The 18,843-nt window shown below is 56.0% G+C and overlaps 1 protein-coding gene and 1 non-coding gene across 4 annotated transcripts in view; both read right to left on the minus strand.

Moving 5' to 3' along the window:
* Positions 1-18,843, minus strand: part of ITGB4 (integrin subunit beta 4) — a 32,480-nt gene that overhangs the window by 3,993 nt on the left and 9,644 nt on the right. For all 3 annotated transcript variants that reach the window (XR_011246873.1, XM_069542079.1, XM_069542080.1), the window contains exons 12-32: positions 18,677-18,753; positions 17,568-17,770; positions 15,891-15,994; positions 15,689-15,787; positions 15,422-15,551; positions 14,708-14,830; positions 14,504-14,610; positions 13,737-13,770; positions 13,355-13,546; positions 12,994-13,097; positions 12,642-12,700; positions 12,481-12,504; positions 11,002-11,150; positions 10,736-10,915; positions 9,780-9,928; positions 5,924-6,128; positions 4,604-4,761; positions 4,083-4,263; positions 3,817-3,954; positions 1,430-1,612; positions 1,209-1,340 (exon numbers count right to left, since the gene is read on the minus strand). Coding sequence is in view for 2 of the 3 variants with exons in the window: in XM_069542079.1 (XP_069398180.1) it covers positions 1,209-1,340; positions 1,430-1,612; positions 3,817-3,954; positions 4,083-4,263; positions 4,604-4,761; positions 5,924-6,128; positions 9,780-9,928; positions 10,736-10,915; positions 11,002-11,150; positions 12,481-12,504; positions 12,642-12,700; positions 12,994-13,097; positions 13,355-13,546; positions 13,737-13,770; positions 14,504-14,610; positions 14,708-14,830; positions 15,422-15,551; positions 15,689-15,787; positions 15,891-15,994; positions 17,568-17,770; positions 18,677-18,753 (2,731 nt within the window). In the remaining variant the exon portion in view is untranslated. The remainder of the gene's footprint in view (positions 1-1,208; positions 1,341-1,429; positions 1,613-3,816; positions 3,955-4,082; positions 4,264-4,603; positions 4,762-5,923; positions 6,129-9,779; positions 9,929-10,735; positions 10,916-11,001; positions 11,151-12,480; positions 12,505-12,641; positions 12,701-12,993; positions 13,098-13,354; positions 13,547-13,736; positions 13,771-14,503; positions 14,611-14,707; positions 14,831-15,421; positions 15,552-15,688; positions 15,788-15,890; positions 15,995-17,567; positions 17,771-18,676; positions 18,754-18,843) is intronic.
* TRNAA-AGC (transfer RNA alanine (anticodon AGC)) lies at positions 7,488-7,559 on the minus strand. Its single transcript has one exon. It is a non-coding gene; the product is annotated as a tRNA-Ala (tRNA).

Here is an 18,843-nt window from a genome sequence, read left to right on the forward strand (position 1 = left end):
AAAACCCTCAAGACCCCTGAACCCTAGCTTGACTCCATGGAAGCCTGATGTAGGTAAAGAAGGATGAAAATACAAATCCTGGGGCTTCCCTGATGGCTCAATGGTAAAGAATCTACCTCCCCATGGGGGAAAAACAGGTTTGATCCCTGGTCTGTGACGGAACCAAACTGAACTGAACTGAACAGGGAAGATCCTGCATGCCGCGGGGTAACTGCTCTAGAGCCCAGGAGTTGCAACTACTAAGCCCTAGAGCCCGTCTTGCTCCACAGTAAGAGAAGCCACCGGGATGAGAAGCCTGCATAGCAATGAAGACCCGGCACAGCCGAAAATAAATTATATAAAAAGGAAATACAAATCCTGCTGGATTTTTACTCAGCCTAGTATGACTGGCATCCCATTTCACAGATCAGAAAACTGAGGCAGAGAATGTATGTGATTCATCTGAATTCCCACAGTGGTGGTTTAGTCACTAAGTCCTGTCTGACTCTTGCCCCATAGACCCCATGGACTGTGGCCTGCCAGGCTCCTCTGTCCATGGGGTTCTCCAGGCCAGAATACTGGAGTGGGTTGCCATTTCCTTCTCCAGGGGATCTTTCCAACCCAGGAATTGAACCCAGGTCTCCTGCATTGCAGGCAGACTCTTTACCAACTGAGCTACAAGGGAAGCCGTCGGCAGTGAAGCCAGAGCTAAAATAGACCCCAGGAGTCCCAGTCGGGGGCTCTTTGCATCACACTGTACAGGAATCCAAGAGGGAAGTGGAGCAGGGCCAGTGCAAGGAGCACTGCTCTGGGGGCCCCCAAGCCAATCGCTATTCTGGGGCTCCCGGACCAGGCTTGCCTCCTCGCCTGTAGCCCTGTCCCTGGGAGGTGTCCTGACTCCATGGCACAGCTGGTGAGCCTTCCACTCTCACAGCTGTTTCCAGTCTCATGTGCACAAGCCCGTGTGCATGTGTCCCAAACCCATGTCTGTCTGTCTGTCCTCACACAGAGACGTGCACACCAGTCCTATGAGCCATGTCGGCTTTGTCCTTTGTACCCAGAGCCAGAATGGTGCCTGTCAAATCGTTGATTGTGCAGAGAGGGGACTTTCAGTCTTGATCTTCTTGCCCAGTGGTCACTGGCCCCTTTGCTGTCTCTGGACACCAGCGACAGCCCCACCCTCTACTCAGGACCCCCACCATCCTTGCCGGGATCCCCGGCCCACTCACCGGTGTCATCAGAGACGCTGGGCCTCTGGCTGCCGGCCGGAGAGCGGAGCACGTCATCGCTGTACATGAGGAAGCTCTCGTAGTCCTCCCCACTCTGGGCGTCCACGATGGGGATGTCAGGGATGATGGGGACTGCGGGGTGGGGGGGAGGTGAGCCAGGGCCCAGATCTCAGGCCCCTGCCCGTCCCTGTCCACCCTGTGCCTCCCTGCCCCCTGCTCACTGGACATGGGTCGCTTGGGCTGGGTGGCCAGGTTGATGATGGCCTCCCGCTCAGGCCCCCAGCCTGCCCCGTTGCGAGCCTTGACTGTGTAGCGGTATGGCTGGGACTCGCGCAGGTTCTCGATGAGCAGCGTCCGCTTCTTGGGGCCGTCCACCAGCACCTTCTTCATGGGCCCGATGGGTCCTGGGGCAGGGAGAGTGCCTCAGGGGGATCGTCTAGCTTCCAGCCTGGTCCTGGTCTCGGATGCCCCAGGACCATCGCGCAGCCCTTGAACTGCACCCAGGGGTCAGGGGAACAAGGCAAGAAGCGAGCAACTGTTGATGCCCAGCCACGGGCCAAGCCCTGACGGGTGTGACTGGCTTAGAGAAGTGTCACCAGGGCTCCACGGGGTTCATCGCTAAGTTGAGTGGCAGAGACACACTAGACGCAAGTCAGCCGCGTGTCACCTTGACCCGTTAGTAAAGGTCCTGCATTCACGTGCATCTGTGCGAGTCTGGCTCCAGAGCCAAGAGTGCCCTCACCACCTGGGCCTCACCGTCCCCAACCAAACCCCAAATGCTCTGTTGGGAAATCCAAAGTGGAGACATTTGGGGACTTCCTGGTGGTCCAGGGGCTAAGACTTTGCTCTCCCAATGCAGGGGACCCGGGTTCAATCCTTGGTCCAAGAACTAGATCCTACATGTTGTTGCTGAGCAGCCAAGTTGTGTCCAAGTCTTTTGCGACCCCATGGACTCTCGAGGGACCCCATGGATCCCTCAAGGCTGTTCTGTCCATGGGATTTTCCAAGCAAGAACACGGAAGTGGGTTGCCATTTCTTCCTCCAGGGGATCTTCCCGACCCAGGGACTGAACCCAGATCTCCCGCATTGGCAGGTGGACTCTCTACCACTGAGCCACCAGGGAAGCCCCAGATCCCACAGGCCACAACTGAAAAGATCCTGCGCGCCATGATAAAGACTGATCATCCCGCATGCCCCCACAAAGACTTGGCACAACCAAAACAATAAATAAAAACTATTTTAAAAGTGGAGATATTCGGGCACTTGCCAAGGCTGCCCTGGCCACCTGGGCAAGGATGGGAGGAGAAAGGCAGGCCTGATCCTGCAGCCGAGGCCAGGCCGAGGCCTGCACGAGCCGAGTGCGCCAGGGTGGGATGGAGGTTGCACAAGAGCCAGTTAGCCTGGAGCAGAGGTGAGGCAGCTCCCCCACACCCAGAAGGGAGGACATGCAGCCCTGGGAGGGGTAAGGAAGAGACTCCAGGCTGCTCTGAGTGAGTTACAGTGCCTAGGGGCCCCAACCTGACAACATGGGGCTCTCTGGATGATCAGAAGACATCTCAGTGTCCGAGGGGTCCAAAGGAGGGCTCTCAGGGAAAACCCCACTTGCAAAGTTTGATGCTGTCTGATAAGAGAATAGCTGTGCTCCAAGAACTGGCTGATGTTGGACTGTCTGCCTGGGGGAGGCCTCTGAGTGCTGAGGTGGGGTCCACCCTGTCGCATCTGTCTGCCAGGGGGAGAAGGGAAGGGGACCACCCCAAAGGGCTGATGCCCTTGGGTCAGGAGGGCTTCCTCACACGTTTGTGAGGCAAGAGCTAAGACTGTGCGCCGGAATCATCAGTCACGCCTGGTTAAGATTAAAGACCGGGCCACAAAAGACTTCCTGACAGTGGTCCAGGGGTGGATCAGGGGTCGCCAGCAGGAGCCAAGGTGTGACGCAGCGGCTGAAAAGGTTGTGCTTGGTCAGCCAGGTGAACAGAGCAAGGAGCCTGAGGCCCAGAACAATCCTGCTGCCCTCTGCCCTGTTGGGCCACCTGGGAGTGCTAAGTCTGACCCACTTTAGGGTCCACAGGTTGTATCTGGGAGTGGGAAGCTCTCCATCCCTGGGATGGACTGAACATGTGAGGATGCAGAGAGGAGGGCCCTGTACCAGGCAAGAGTGGGGGACTGAGCTCCCCTGAAAAGTTTTCCGTCCTGACAAGTGCAGGGGTCATCTCTCCCTTCCAGGACAGGAGAAAAATAGAGTTCTGCCTAGTGCTCTGGCCTAGGGCTGCCAGATAACACGTTGCATGAAATGTACTAGAAAAACTGTTTGAAGTTCAGGGCGTCCTCTGCTTTTTATTTGCTAAATCTCTCTACCCTGACCTGAAGACACCCATGTAGAATTGAGCCACTCTCGTTAACCTGCGTGGGCAGGCACTCTGGACCTGTGACCCCACTGCACACACATAACCTCAGGCCTTCCATCCTCACCTGCCCTGGGAGCTTCTGGGCTCTGCTTTGGAATGCAACTAACCCAGCCCAAACCTGACCACAAACCTAATGATGCCCCCAGGCAACCAGACACTCCCCCTCCCCTCCCTGGAGACAGAAGGCGAGGGCGGGCCCTTACGGTTGTCCTCATTGACCAGGCCGTAGCAGACCTCATAGGCTGTGATCTCGCCGTTGGTCTCGGCTGGCTCGGCCCAGCTCAGCTGGGTCACAGTGGAGGAGACGACGTTGAAGGCCAGACGCCCGGGCTCGCTGGGCACTGGGTGGGACAGAGGGGGTGCAGGAAGAGTGCTGTCAACAGCGGACAAGAGGGCAGAGTTCTGCGCGGGGCCGGGGCAGGGCAGGCTGGCATCAGGGTGGCCAGGGATGGACGTGGCGAGGCCTCACCTTCCTGGTGGGTGCGACAGGACACCGGGGAGCTGTAGGGGCCCTCGCCCTGCGCCCCGTAGGCGCACACCTTCATCTCGTAGTCGCAATATGGGTACAGGTTGGTGAGCTCCACTGAGGGGACCTTGCTGTCGAGCAGGTGGGCTTCAGACTTGGAGTCGCCCTGGATCCAGTACTTCACCTGTGCCCAGGGCAAGGCTGGTCAGTGGGGAGCAGCTGGCAGAGCCCACCGTCCCTCCGCTGAGCCCTGCCCTTACAGTCCCGTGGGCACACAGACGTGGAGGGATTGAGTGCCCTGCCAGGCGCACGCAGCAGGGCTGGCCCAGAGCACAGGTGTTTCTGGGTTCTGGGGGCCACATTCCAAGGACTTCTTCCTCCCTCAGCGGCCGATGGGGGTTCCCCACCCACTGAGGCCAAGCACGCCCTCTCCTCTCCCTGGGGCCCTCTCTGGCCTCAGCGGGCTCACCTCAACAGTGTATGCCCGGCCTCCCATCCACCTCCCTCGACGCCCCCCACCTTACCCGGTACCCTGTTGGCTTGCCAGGAGGCGGCAACCAGTTGAAGTGGATCTTCCGGGACCCGGCAGCCTTGGCATTGGGATTCTGTGGGGCACCCAGGTCACCCCGGGGTGGTGGGGGTGATGACACAGTCTGGTTCATTACGTTCCGGTCCAGCTCATCTGCAGAGGGTCAAGCCAGGGCAAGGCAGTCAGCAGAGACTCCTCCCTGGCTTTGAGGGGGCAGGAACCCATCTGCACCACCAGGGGGCACCAGACGCACAGTTAAACACCAAGACTCCTTCCCCTTCACATCACATCACATGTATGGATATGAGAGTTGGACTATAAAGAAAGCTGAGGGCCAAAGTATTGACGCTTGTGAACTGTGGTGTTGGAGAAGACTCTTGAAGAGTCCCTTGGACTGCAAGGAGATCCAACCAGTCCATTCTAAAGATCAGTCCTGAATGTTCATTGGAAGGACTGATGTTGAAGCAGAAACTCCAATATTTTGGCGACCTGATGCGAAGAACTGACTCATTTGAAAAGACCCTGACGCTGGGAAATATTGAAGGCAGGAGGAGAAGGGGACAACAGAGGATGAGATGGTTAGATGGCATCACCAACTCAATAGACATGAGTTTGAGTAAACTCCGAGAGTTGGTGATGAACAGGGAGGCCGCGGTCCATGGGATCACAAAGAGTCTGACACGACTGAGCGAGTGAACTGAACTGAACTGAACTGAACCTTCCCCCTGCTTCAGGGGGACCCAGGAGGGTCTCCAGAGGGATGAGGGCTTGCTTTCTTTGTCCCTTTGGCAGCCAAGGCGTGACCCACAGGGAACATTTTCTCCTCCAATGCCCTTCCTCTCTCCCCTACCCCAAGACTCCTCCTCCACCCCCATCCTCTTGGCAAACCTCTCCTCCAGGGTGGGCTCACAGGCCCCACTATACTGGAAGCTAAGGGCACATAATAAGTGTTTCACCCCTTCTGAAACACTTGCATTTTAGCTTGAACTAAGGCTGAAATCAAAGGGCTAAGGCTTAATGGTGGGATTCCCAGCCAGCAGCAGGCCCGTGGCCACATGACCCTGGTCTCTCTGATTGAGAGCAGGTTGTCAGATAAATACAAGATGCCTAGTTAAACTTGAATTTCACACAAAGATACTTTTTAAGAATAAGTATATCCCAGATAGCATATGGGATATATTTATACTACAAGTTGAGTTGTTATTTATCTGGGATTCAAATTTAACTGAGCATTCTGTATTTTTACGGCTGAGACTTTCAAGAAGCCCCAGCCCTCCCTTCCCACCTGCTTAACCTGACCCCAGGCTCTGGCTACCTCGGTCCCCAATGATGACAGTGGCAGACTGGGGCTGGCCCAGGCGGGCCCCAAACTTGGGGTTGCTGAGTTGGATGTAGAAGCGGCGGGTCTGAGGGCCCCGCAGGAGGGAGTCCATCTCCTGCAGCTCCAGCAGCTTCACCTGCAGCTCCTTCCAGGTCTCTCCAGGTTGGAACAGCAGCTCACCCTCCATGGGGATGTAGTCCTAGGAATGGGAAGGGGTCAGAGTTGGAGCAGGCCTGGGAGACGAGTCAAGGCTACACGCTCCACCCCCACCCCACAGCCAATGCAGAGACCCTCACGCACAGACTGTCCCACATGGACACGGAACGGCTCCTGTTTATACAGCACCTCTTGTGCATCAAGTACTTTACAGATATTAGCTTGTTTCTTCCTCAGGGCAGAGTGAGGTAGAGATATTACTGTCCCCATTTTACAGATCAGGTAACTGAGGCACACAGAGGTAAAGAAAGATGCCCAAGTTCACACAGGTAGTTGTGGTGGAGCTGGGATTTGAACCAAGGCACAGAGAGACAAGGATGCAGATACAGGAGGGTCCCACACAGGCAGGCACTCAGCCAGGGGAGCTGAGATTTGCAGGCCTCACCTCGGAGGGAGGAACCCTTCCCCACCCTGGGGCTCTGAAGTCTGAATCCCACCATCCCCCCGGCCCTGCTTCCTGGGTGGGTTGCTTCTATTACCTCCAGTTTTTATTTTTCAATGCCCTAGAGCTTTTTCCTGAACATCTTGGGATTAAGTCAGAAAACAAAGATCATGGCATCCGGTCCCATCACTTCATGGGAAATAGATGGGGAAACAGTGGAAACAGTGTCAGACTTTATTTTTTGGGGCTCCAAAATCACTGCAGATGGTGACTACAGCCATGAAATTAAAAGACGCTCACTCCTTGAAAGGAAAGTTATGACCAGCCTAGATAGCATATTGAAAAGCAGAGACATTACTTTGCCAACAAAGGTCCATCTAGTCAAAGCTATGGTTTTCCCAGTGGTCATGTATGGATGTGAGAGTTGGACTGTGAAGAAGGCTGAGCGCCAAAGAATTGATGCTTTTGAACTGTGATGTTGGAGAAGACTCTTGAGAGTCCCTTGGACTGCAAGGAGATCCAACCAGTCCATTCTGAAGGAGATCAGCCCTGGGTTTTCTTTGGAAGGAATGATGCTAAAGTTGAAACTCCAGTACTTTGGCCATCTCATGTGAAGAGTTGACTCATTGGAAAATACTCTGATGCTGGGAGGGATTGGGGGCAGGAGGAGAAGGGGACAACAGAGGATGAGATGGCTGGATGGCATCACTGACTCGATGGACGTGACTTTGAGTGGACTCCGGGAGTTGGTGATGGACAGGGAGGCCTGGCTTGCTGTGATTCATGGGGTCATAAAGAGTCGGACACGACTGTACTGAACTGAACTGATATGGGGCAGATGGATTGCAGTGTGTGTAGGGGGAAGCCTTTTCACATGATTCCACTAGGTGGCACTGTAAACTAACATTCAGATTCTTTGCTAGCAGTCCGAGCCACCAGGGAAGCCGAAAAATGTAAGGATGGAGGTACTGGGGATTGAACCCAGGGCCTCATGCATGCTAAGCATGCGCTCTACCACTGAGCTATACCCCCAGGCATATATCTGTATACACATACATATATACATCTGTATAGAAAGAGAGAAAGCAACTATCAACAATGGGTGAATCTATGTCAAGAGTAAATGGGTGCTAATTTTATTAGTCTTTCCATTCTGCTGTAGGTTTGAAGTTTTTCAAAATAAAAAGTTGAGAAATATTTAAAAATGTTAAAAAACATAGTTCACTACCAAAGGATCTTTATAAAGGGCTTCCCTAGTGGCTCAGATGGTAAAGAATCTGCCCGCAATGCAGGAGACTCAGGTTTGATCCCTGGGTGGGGAAGATCCCCTGGAGAAAGGAAAGGCAATCCACTCCAGTATTCTTGCCTGGAAAAATCCCATGGACAGAGGAGACTGGTAGGCTGCAGTCCATGGGCCACCAAGAGTCAGACATGACTTAGCGATTTAACACTTTCACTTTTTCACTTTCAGTGAAGTTATGGTTGTACAGATTCCTTTTTGGAATTTTTACTGGGAGCATTAGAGCAGTAATGAGAACTAGTCCTACCTATAAAAAGAAATAAAGAATAGGCTGTGTGCGCACACTTGCTCTCATGATTGCCAAGTGGGCCTGCAGGCCAGTGCGACTAACCTTTATTACTTTTGAGTGAAGTTTTGTTTCGTTTTTAATTTTGGGGCACACTCTGTGGCATATGGAACTTCCCCAAACCAGGATCGAACCCATGCCCCCTGCAGTGAAAGCGCAGCATCTTAACTACTGGTCCAAGAGGAAAGTCCAGTGAAGTTTTGATATGAATATTTTTAGTTTTAAAATGTTGGTAATAGTTATAAAATAGATAACTAATAAGAACCTATGGTATAGCACAGGAAACTCTACTCAGTACTCTGTAATGATCTATATGGGAACAGAATCTGAAAAAGAGTCGATATATGTCTATGTTTAACTGATTCACTTAGCTGTACAGCAGAAACACAATATGGTAAATCAACTGTATGCCAATAAAAAAATTAATTTAAAAAAATTGGTAATGGTAATAGGGAATTCCCTGGCAGTCCAGTGGTTGCTAAGTCGCTTCAGTCGTGTCCGACTCTGTGTGACTCCATAGACGGCAGCGCACCAGGCTCCCCCGTCCCTGGGATCCTCCAGGCAAGAACACTGGAGTGGGTTGCCAGTTCCTTCTCCAATGCATGAAAGTGAAAAGTGAAAGTGAAGTCGCTCAGCCGTGTCCGACTGTTTGAGACCCCATGGACTGCAGCCCACCAGGCCCCTCCATCCATGGGATTTTCCAGGCAAGAGTGCTGGAGTGGGATGCCATTGCCTTCTCCAAGTCCAGTGGTTAGGACTCTTCAATTTCATTGCCAGGTCCCTGGGTCCAGGTTTGATCCCTGATTGGGGGACTAAGATCCCACAAGTCACGCAGCATGGCCAAAAAAATCAAAATACACAAAACGTTGGTAATTAATTTAGAAAAACAGACGTATAAGCCAAACTAAGCACAGACATGGCTGTTGTCTGAGAGTGATTAAGTTGCGAAAAAGTTGACACCAGGCCACCACGAGGCCCTCCCTGCCCTGAAGGATCGGTCCTGTTGTCTGGCCGACAGAGGGCCTGCCTGGGGACAAGAAGGCCAGAGTCTCTGGGCCATGGCAGAGAGGGCAGTCTATTTCTTTGAAGTATCTGGGTGGGTCCTGGAATGTTGCAAGGGGGACACGGATGGTCTGGACATGAGGAGGCCTTATTCAGGGCATCACTGGCCTTTTTGGTGAAAGTGAAATTGCTTAGTCCTGTCCAACTTTTTGCCACCCCATGGACTGTAGCCCACTAGGCTCCTCTGTCTATGGGGTTTTCTAGGCAAGAATAGGAGTAGGTTGCCACTTCCTTCTCCAGGAGATCTTCCCAACTCATTTGAAAAGACCCTGATGCTGGGAAAGACTGTAGGCGGGAGGAGAAGGGGACACAGAGGATGAGATGGCTGGATGGCATCACCAACTCAATGGACATGAGTTTGAGTAAGCGCCAGGAGTTGATGATGGACAGGGTGGTCTGGGGTGCTGCAGTCCATGGGGTCGCAAGGAGTTGGACATGACTGAGCGACTGAACTGAACTGATGCCCCTGCTGCAGGGTGGCAGAGGGAACGTGTCCCTGGGAGGCCAGCCTGTGGCACCACCAGCATCCAGAGACCCAGGATGCCGCTGTGTCCGGCCCCCACTGGGCCCTTGGGATGTGCCTGACCTCGTGGCAAGGACTCACCCGGTTGCCCTTGGCGGTGTTGTCCTGCGTGCGGTAGGAGACCTGTGACTTGCCGCTGTCCAGGATGCGCCGGACCACAGGGATACGGGCAACGTGCTCCCCGCTGCTGACCAAATACTCGGGCTGCTCAAAGGACACGATCCCGCTGGCTGCAAGGAGCCAGGCGCTGTTCAGGGATCTTGACCACAGTCCCCCTTTCAGCCCCTGCCCTCCCTCTGGCCCAGCCCAGCTCAGACTTCAGGAATCTTCTTATCACTCCTCACCCCTCTGCTCTCTGGGGAGGGTGGACATAGGGGCTGGAAAAGTCTTCCAGGAAAAGTTGACAAGGCTGAAACAGTGTCCAGCTGACATCCTGGAAGGGTCAGGGCAGAGAAGGGAGGCCAGGCAGCAGCAAGACCAGAGATGAGGGCTGAGACCGAGGGCCGAGGCAGAGCAGGCCTAAGTCCTGCAGCAAGTGGGGATGAGGGGTCAGCGACCAGAACAGACCCTCTGGACACCGGAAAGATGGTTATCAACAAGTCCAGTTTCCCCGAGGAACTAGCAGGGAAGGCAAGGTAAGTGACGGTGGTGTGACGCCTTGCCCGCCCTTCTAGGTAGGCCTGGGCAGAAGAAGCCCCAGGTCCCTTCTTGCTCTGATGTCCTGGCATCCTGGGGACCCATTCAGTCTCAAGTTCAAAGGCCACAGGACAAGGAGAGGGTCGTGGGACGGCTCCAGGAAAACTCAGTACCCTCTGGTGATGATAAGAGAAGCCCCCCACTGCACACTTATGAGAGAGGTATAGCCACACCCCCCTCACAAGAGCCTAATACCCATTTTGCAGATGGGGAAACCAAGGCTCAGAGGTTGAGTTGCTTGCCTAGGCCACAGGGCCAGGTCCCACTTCCACTTGGATGTGAGGAGAGACAAGGGTCCCAGAGTCCCCTTTGGGTCCCCGGTGGCCCCCATCCTGACCGACCTTGCTCCTTGATGATGGTGATATTGACCAGGCGGCGTCCGAGGGTGGCGGTGCCCACGGGCACATCAATGGCCTCCACCAGCAGCTGCTTCTCGTCGTCATCCTCGGGCCGGATAAACAGAGGCACCCGCACGTCCACCAGCTCCACGCCCTCCTGGAACTCCACCATGCCTCGGGCGTCTGGTAGGGAGCCATCAGACGAGGGTCAGGGGGCCACACGGGGGTGGGAGGTGAGAGGGAGGGGCACAGGGAGCCTGCCCACCTACCCTGGTCTGCAGTGAGTGTGTAATAGCCGGGGGCCACCTTGAGCTCATGGAAGGCCCCCTGCTCCACGTGCTTCTCTGTCAACTTCAACAGGGCCTGCTTGGCTGAGCGGGGAGCCATCAGCACCGTGTCCACAATGGTGTGGTCCTGCCTGGGGGCGGGGTGGGTGGGGAGTGTCAGGCCATCTGGGAGGCTGCCACGCGTCCCTGTCTGCCCCTCCTGCCTGTCCTCTCTGCATTGGGGCACAAGATTCCAGGCAACAAAAAGCGTTTTTTTCAGAGCCAGACAGATGCAGAGACCGGCCTGGCCCCGCCACCGCCCTCTGCAGCCTCAGGGTCCTTATCTGTGAGAGGAGGCTCCTCTCCCTGCCCACCTCTCCCAGAGGGGCTGATGACGCACACATGGAGGCGGGGCAGCAAAGATGCCAAGGGGACAGGCCAGACTGCCTGGCTGCAATCCTGGCTCTTCATCTTTAAATTTTTTTTTTTTCACCCAACCATATGGAAATTGAACCTGGTCCCTGGCAGCCAAAGCCTGAGTCTTAACTGTTGCTCCTGTGTTGAGCTCAATCGTGTCCGACTCTTTGTGACCCCATGGACCGTAGCCCACCTGGTTCCTCCATCCATGGAATTTTCCATACAAGAATACTGGAGTGGGTTGCCATTCCTACTCCAGGAAATCTTCCAGACCCAGGGACTGAACCCGTGTCTTTTGTCTTTTGCACTAGGCAGGTTCTTTACCACTGAGCCACCTAGGAAGCTTTAACTGCTGAACCACCAGGGAATTCCCCTGGTTCTATCTTAATGGCTAGGTAACCTTGGGTAAGTTACTTAACTTCTCTGATCCTCAGTTTCCTCAACTATACAAAGGGCATAGCACTGATACCCACTTGAGTAAGAACCACACACATGAGTCCTTAAAACAAGGTCTGGCCGGTGATCAGCACTCAAAGTGCCAGTCTAAATGGTTCTTACTGACAGCGCTGTGCCCGGTAAGAGCTGGGTTTTGTCTTCTTGGTATTGAACCCCACCCCACTCTTCCCTGGGGGGTCTGGGACTCGGGGTGGGAACTGGGAAAGAAGCGTGTCACCCACTGGACCATCTGGTTAGTAACCAGCGGTGCCTCCAGGATCAAGGCTTTTGGCCTCAGAGGAGGTCTGGCTCTGGGCACCGGCCATCCCTGGTACTGGGTGGGGGCTATTGCCTGTGTGAGGCCAGGGACTGGGTTGGCTCGTTTCCCTGTGGGTTCCTTGTTCTCATACAGGGGCTGGCTCTCGGTGAGGGCTTCATACGGGTATGTGTTTAGTGAAGGTCCTACCCCAGGACAGACCTGGACAGTCCTCCTCTCCCATGGGGCGGAGATGATGGAGACGGAAGTTGGGATGGGGGAGGTGGGGATGGGGGAGGTGGGGATGGGGGAGGTGGGGATGGGGGAGGTGGGACTTGGGGCTGGTACTGCCCACCGATGTGTCTTCAACTCACTTTTTCCCAGCGTTGGGCTGCTGCCTGTGGGGGACAAAGTGAAGACCGTGAGCCAGAAGGTCCCTAGGGGGCAGGGATTGTCTGCTTGGGAGAAATCCCCTGGCGTCAGCTATGGGAGCAATGCCCCACCCCTAACCCCACCCCGGGCGCCCAGGACCCACCGGAACTTGGTCTGCTGAAGGCTGTGAGCGCCTGAGATTTGTCGGTACACCTCGTTCAGCTGCCGGGCAAGGGAGGGCTGTGAGGCTGGGGCCCTGGGGGAGCCCCTGCACCCAGAGGACCTCCTGGGCGTGGCTGGGGGCATGGCCACAGGCATGAGCAGTGGCTCTACCCTTCTGGAAGCATTCACAGGAGGCAGATCCCAGGGTGACCCCCCCGGCCATGCACATGTCCGAGGAAGCCCTTCTCTCCCACCCGGTTACATCCAGGCGCCACGGCAGCTTCCCTCTGCCCTCCCACCACCCGTCTCACACCCGGCCCAGAGCCACCCGCTGCCGGGGACCAGCTTCTTACATTCTCTTCCACCTCCTGGCGCAGCTGGTCACACTCTCGTGTGCCAGGCTTCAGCAGGTTCTCGGTGCAGAGGCGGGCGAGCCGCAGGGACAGTCCGTAGGGCACTAGGGCAGGCGAGAAGAGGGAATCGTCAGTCCCACCATGGTGGGCACTGCAGAAGTCCCCTCCAGAAGCCGTGCTCAGGCTGGGGGGCACTGGGGGCATGTACCCCTCAGGAAGGGTAGGAGGTAACAGGCATGTGCCTGCACCCGATACCCAGAGAAAAGAGGAATGTTGGATCCCGGAGCAGCGAGCAGTGGTGAACGTGCCCCGGGCCCCAAGGGCAGCGCCAGGAGCCGCGGTGCCCAGCCCCGGCCCTCACCCAGCTCCGAGGGGTTGATGCCAGCAGCGTGCGAGGCGAAGCCCGGCCGCTGCACATTGTTGGTGATCTTCCATCGGACTGTGTCGCGCCCCTTGAGGTTCCCGCTGCGCAGCAAGGGCGTGTCCAGGTGGTCCGAGGCCATCAGGTTCTCTCGCAGCATGTAGTGGTCTTCCTTGAAGCCCACCATGTGACCTGTGGGACCTGGGCCTCAGTACGGGGCTGAGGGGCTGCTTTCTAGACCCTCCCCCACCACACCCCACAGGTGGGACCCCCGCCACGGTCCCCGGCCTCTGTCCCAGACTTGGCGCCTTGCTTCCCCTCCACCCCCGCCGAAGGAGGAGCTGTCAGAGCCCCACCACCCCCCCCGAGGCCAGGCCGGTACCTTGGTTGCAGCAAGGGAGAAGGGCCAGACAGGCCTAGGAGGCAAGGAGGGTGGGGATAAGAGCTGAGACGGCCACACTGGCCCAGGGAAGTCCCTCCGGCTACTGCCTCCCACCCACGCCAGTGGTCCAGAGGGGTCAGCAGTGCCTTCCCCAGACATCAGGATATCCAAGCAGTTACAGGGGCCTGGGTGTGGGCACAGAGGCGAACAGGGGCAGAGGGTACCCAAACTGCACGCCCTGGGACTCTGGTCCCACTATCTACTCCGGAAAGTAAAAGGTTCTGTGATCAAACCCCTTCGGGAAGCACTGAATTCCTTCCCCATGTAGTTTCATTATGCAAACAACTAGCTCAAAGGCTCCGAGAAGCCCTGCAGAGGAGAAACCGCTTTCTCAAAAGTATTTGATCACAGAACACTTTTTCCTGTAACACACTTGAGTACGACCCTGGGGGCTGCTGTATGGGCGCCTCTGCCCCCTTCAGTATTCCACGCCGGGCCATACTCTGCACTCTCCTGTCTCCAGTCTTTTCTCCCAGGGAGATGGCCAGCTCCTGGTGGGCAGAGCCCTTCCTTCCTGTTGGCTCTTGTGACCCTTTGCATGCGGCTGACCCCCGGGCCAGGGACTCCCAGGAATTCGGCCACTGGTGGCTGGCAGAGGCGAGGGGCTGGGGTGGGGATGGCACCAGAGCTGGGAGGAATGTGTGGGTTCACTTGGCCCCTGCCCTCTACAGGGACCCCGGTGGGGTCGGGACCGGGGAAGCCCCCACCTTGCAGCAGGCACAGTACTTCCAGCAGAGCAGCAGCAGCAGGACCGGGAACAGAAGGAGGAAGATGAGCAGGGGGATGAGCCACCAGAAGGTGCCCGGGGGGCATTCTAGGGAGGAAAGAGGAGGAGGAGGGAGCCAGTGCCATCCCCCTGAAGCAGGCCTGACAGGCCACCCAGGCCCATCCCTGCCAGCCCGCCGGCTCACCCTTCCTCCTCTGCACCAGGACGGTGCTGTTGGGCCCGGGGGCGCTGTCACCCTCCACGGTGTAACTGTAGGTACAGTCGTCATCCTCATCCCGGAAGGAGCAGTGCTCCACCACCTCCTCCGCTGCAGACACAGACGGTCAGCAGGGCACCCGACCCCAGCCCGGAGCACCTCAGGGCCTGGCGAGGGGTCCGCTCCTCACCACGGCCTTGCTCTCGGGCCCACCTCGCCCATCACGGGGTTGGCATGGAGGAGAGGAGGCCTCTCCCTGGGGAAGAATGTGAGTTCCCAGCAGACTGTGCACATGGGGGGTGGGGTTGGGGGGTAAAGTGGGGGCTGCCCTGCCCAGGACCGTCAAAGCCTGCAAATCTGTGCCTGTCCTGGGCATCACTCAGGAGCTGGGCTTCTAGAACATTTTTCTGACCAGAGGAAAGGAGGCTGTGTGCCCCAGGGCCCATTTTTGCACCTTTGCTATGATCATGGCCCCCTCCCCAGGACTGGGTGCCCTGGCCAGACTGTGCGTTCCCTCCCTGGGTCTGTGTGCCCGGTCTGGATTCTGTGACCACTCCCCAGGCCTGGAACCCCTCTTTGCGGACTGTCTGTCCTCACTTTGGACTATGAGCCCCCTACCCAGCTCTACAGCCCCGCCCCGATGAGCGACACCCCCACCTCTCAGAGGTCTCCCCTTGCCTAGTTCTCTTGCCTGCCCTGTACCTTTCTTAAGCTCATCCACCATCTTGACCTTGAAGCTGCACTCCTCGCACGTGCGCCCCTTCTTTTCACCAGTGCCCCAGGCCTGGCACTGCACGCAGGAGCGCAGGTCCTCACAGAGGCCCAGGCGGATCTGGGTGGGCGAGGAGGAGGGGCAGACGGGCACTGTGCTGGGTGGCCCCTGCCAGGCCCGCTCCCACAACCTCACCCCCTTGGGCAGCCCCCATGGCAATGGGTTCCCGCACCCACACCCAGCGAATCCGTCCTCACCGCCGAGTAGTTGATCTCGCAGACGGTGTCCGTGTAGAGTGACTGTTGGTTGCAGTGGCAACGGCCGCACTCGCAGTAGCCACGTCCGTTACAGAGGCCCTGAGGTAAGAGGGGGCCCCCGTGAGCCAGCTGCGCCCCCATCCCTGTCTGAGAGGGGGGCCCGCCCCCTGTCCCCCACTGCCTGCCGCATGCCCAGGCCTACCCCGTTACTGTCGATGCAGGTGGCGTTGCTGAGAGGACAGTCACAGCTCAGGCCTGTCCAGCCAGGCTCACACACGCACAGGCCCATGGAGCAGCGTCCCCGGTCTGCAAAGAAGGGAAGGCGAGAGAGGAGTGGCACATTTGCACCTGCAGTCCAGCCTGCCCACCCGGCGGAGCTGCCTTGGGAGCTAGGCTATCTCCAGCCACAGGCAGAGTCATCTCTTCCTCTCTTTCCTGGAGTTCCCTTCTCTCCATTTTTCCAGCTCTATTCTGCCCTCTACCTTCCACTCTGCAGATGGAGTGATCACCCTAAAACACAAACCCAGACACATGTCTCCCCTGTTTAAGAACCTCTGATGAGTCCTGGCCAATGCAATAAGGTAAGAAAACGAAATAAAACATACCTATTGGAAAGTAAGAAACAAAAAACTGTCATTTGCCAGTATCAGAAATGTCCCCAAATAGCAAGAAGAATCTATAGATAAGTTACTAGGTTTCATAAGTTAGTTGAGCAAGGTGGCTGGATACAAAGTTAACATATAAAGAGAAAATGAAATTAAAACCTCCAACTATTCCCTTTGCCCAAAGGATAAAGTCCAATATCATTGCTACAATAGGGGTTGACTAACAGCCTGCAGGCCAAATCCAGCTCACCACCTGCTTTTGCAAAAGTGTTACTGGAACAGAGCCACACTCGTTTGCTTCCGTATTGCTTATAGCTGCTTTCTGCTACAACGGCAGAGCTGAGTAGTAGTGATAGAAATGGTCTGGCTTACAAAACTGAAAACATTTAATGTCTGGCCCTTTAAGAAAAAGTGTGGACTAGGCTAAAACTGGTACATCCTGGCTTGGAATCCAAACCCCTCACACTCTGGCCCTGCCTCCTTTCCAGCAGCATCTCCCTCCCTTCCTATCTCATGGCTCCACCTGTGCTAAATACCTGTCTTTCTCCAGACATCCTGGGTTCTCCCTTCATTTCTCTGAGTACACTGTGGGGTAGGCAGGTAAAGAGAAGAGAAGGCAGATAAAAGCAAGAATGAAGGAAAGAGTAGACCCCCAGCGGCAAGTATACAGTTGGGATTTAATAAGTATTTGGTGAGTGGATTTTCATTCAACCTCCTCCATTTACCCAGTCAGTCCTTCCCTGTGGCCCCTGTGGGTTCTGTGGCCCTTGCCCAGTTCCAGAAGCTCTGGCCAGCCTATAGGCCCCTGGCCTGGACCCACACTGTGTTGGGCCCTGTGGGACGCATTACCCCAGGCCCTGCCTGCCAGAGATGTAGCACCTTCCAAGAGAGGAAAGATCACCATGCCTTATAGCACCAATCCCTGAGACCGAGCTGGGTAGTACCCACCCTAGTGGGATGGGAGAGTGGAAAAGAAGGTGGGCATGGACTGGAGGACCTCAGGGGAGCCAGAGTCTTAAACATAAGGGTAATGTCATGCTGGTAGGGGCCTTGGGCATCAAGTTTTTGGAGGAGAGAGGTCCAGGTTGGGGCTGGACTTGGGGGCGGCACTCAGGGAATCTGGAGGAGGGCTAGGCCTGGACGTGGGGATTCTGACTCCTGGTGTGGCTCTCCCTACTTGGGCTCTGATGGGAGAGCCAGCGGGGCAGGGTGTGGGCTGGGCACCCAGGCCACCCCCAAAGCCCCGTGCCACGCCACTCAGGTCAGCAGCTTACCATTGCAGAGGAACCCAGAGGTGCGGGGACACTGGAAGTTGTCATATTCACAGAACTGACCCTCGTAGCGGCCTTCGCCGTAGCACACACAGTGACCACACTGGCATTCGCCCCGCCCGGAGCACACCTTGTCCTCGCCCTCCCGCCGGCAGGGCTGCAGGTCGCTCTGGGAGCCGGTGGAGCAGTTACAGGTCTTGCCGCTCCTGCAGGAGGAGCCAGTCACTTCCCCACTGCCCAGCAAGAAGGCTGGGCCTTCACCATCCCATTTTACAGATGAGGAAACTGAGGCTCTAAATGGGTCTAAGTTAAGCAGACAGCAGTGGTTGAACTGAACTCAAACCTCAGTTCCCTGAGACCCTCCCTCTGTCCCCTCAAGTCACGACAAATCTGTTGAGTGTCTTGAAGCTTGAAAAGCCCTTACTCTTACTATCACTCATCCATGACTCACTTCTGCTCAGGGAATAGGGGCCCATGGCTCAAATGTGCTGTGTGCTCAGTCGTGTCCGACTCTTTGCACCTCCATGGACTGTAGCCCACCAGGCTCCTTTGTCCATGGGATTTTTCCAGGCAAGAATACTGGAGCGGGTAGCCATTTCCTTCTCCAGGATGGCTCAGATACTAAAGGTTCAAAAGGGATGGAGGGCAAAGTCAGCTTCCCCCTCTGCCTGACCCACAAGACCCTGATGGCCACCGTCCTGATTCTTAAATGACTTTCCAGAGATAATCCAATATACCAAGGTATTTTTTCAAGAATTATCCAGGGTTTTTGTTTTTTTTTTGCGGGGGTGGGGGAGGAGGGGTGGGGTTGTTGCACTGGATAGCTTGCAGGATCTTAAGTTTCCTGATCAGGGAATGAACCCACAGCTCCAGCCATGAGAACACCAAGTCCTAACCACTGGACCATCAGGGAATTCCCAAACCCATGTTTTTCAAAGTGCTTTGAATTTAATCCACCAACTGGATGTGCCCCTTTCTCAGCCTTTTCTATGCCCGGCTGCCACCCTCTCCTCAGCCTGCCTCCATGGTATGCCCAGTGTCAAGCGCTTGCAGGCCCCTTCACTGGGAGCTGCTGGCATCCTGGGTGCCGGCTTCACCCCCTCCACACTTACCAGCCCTCATGGCACACACAGTGTCCGCACATGAAGTCCCCGTGGAAGCTGCAGCGAGATGACCGCTCCTCTTTTTGCTGGAATGAAATCGTGGTGAGGTGGGTGGGGGAAGGGCAGGAGATGCTTGCCAGCACCCCGAAAAGGGAGCTCTGCTTTGTTACTCGGGT

This window comes from Ovis canadensis, chromosome 11 (assembly GCF_042477335.2).
Source record: "Ovis canadensis isolate MfBH-ARS-UI-01 breed Bighorn chromosome 11, ARS-UI_OviCan_v2, whole genome shotgun sequence".
Classification (NCBI taxonomy): Eukaryota; Metazoa; Chordata; class Mammalia; order Artiodactyla; family Bovidae; genus Ovis; species Ovis canadensis.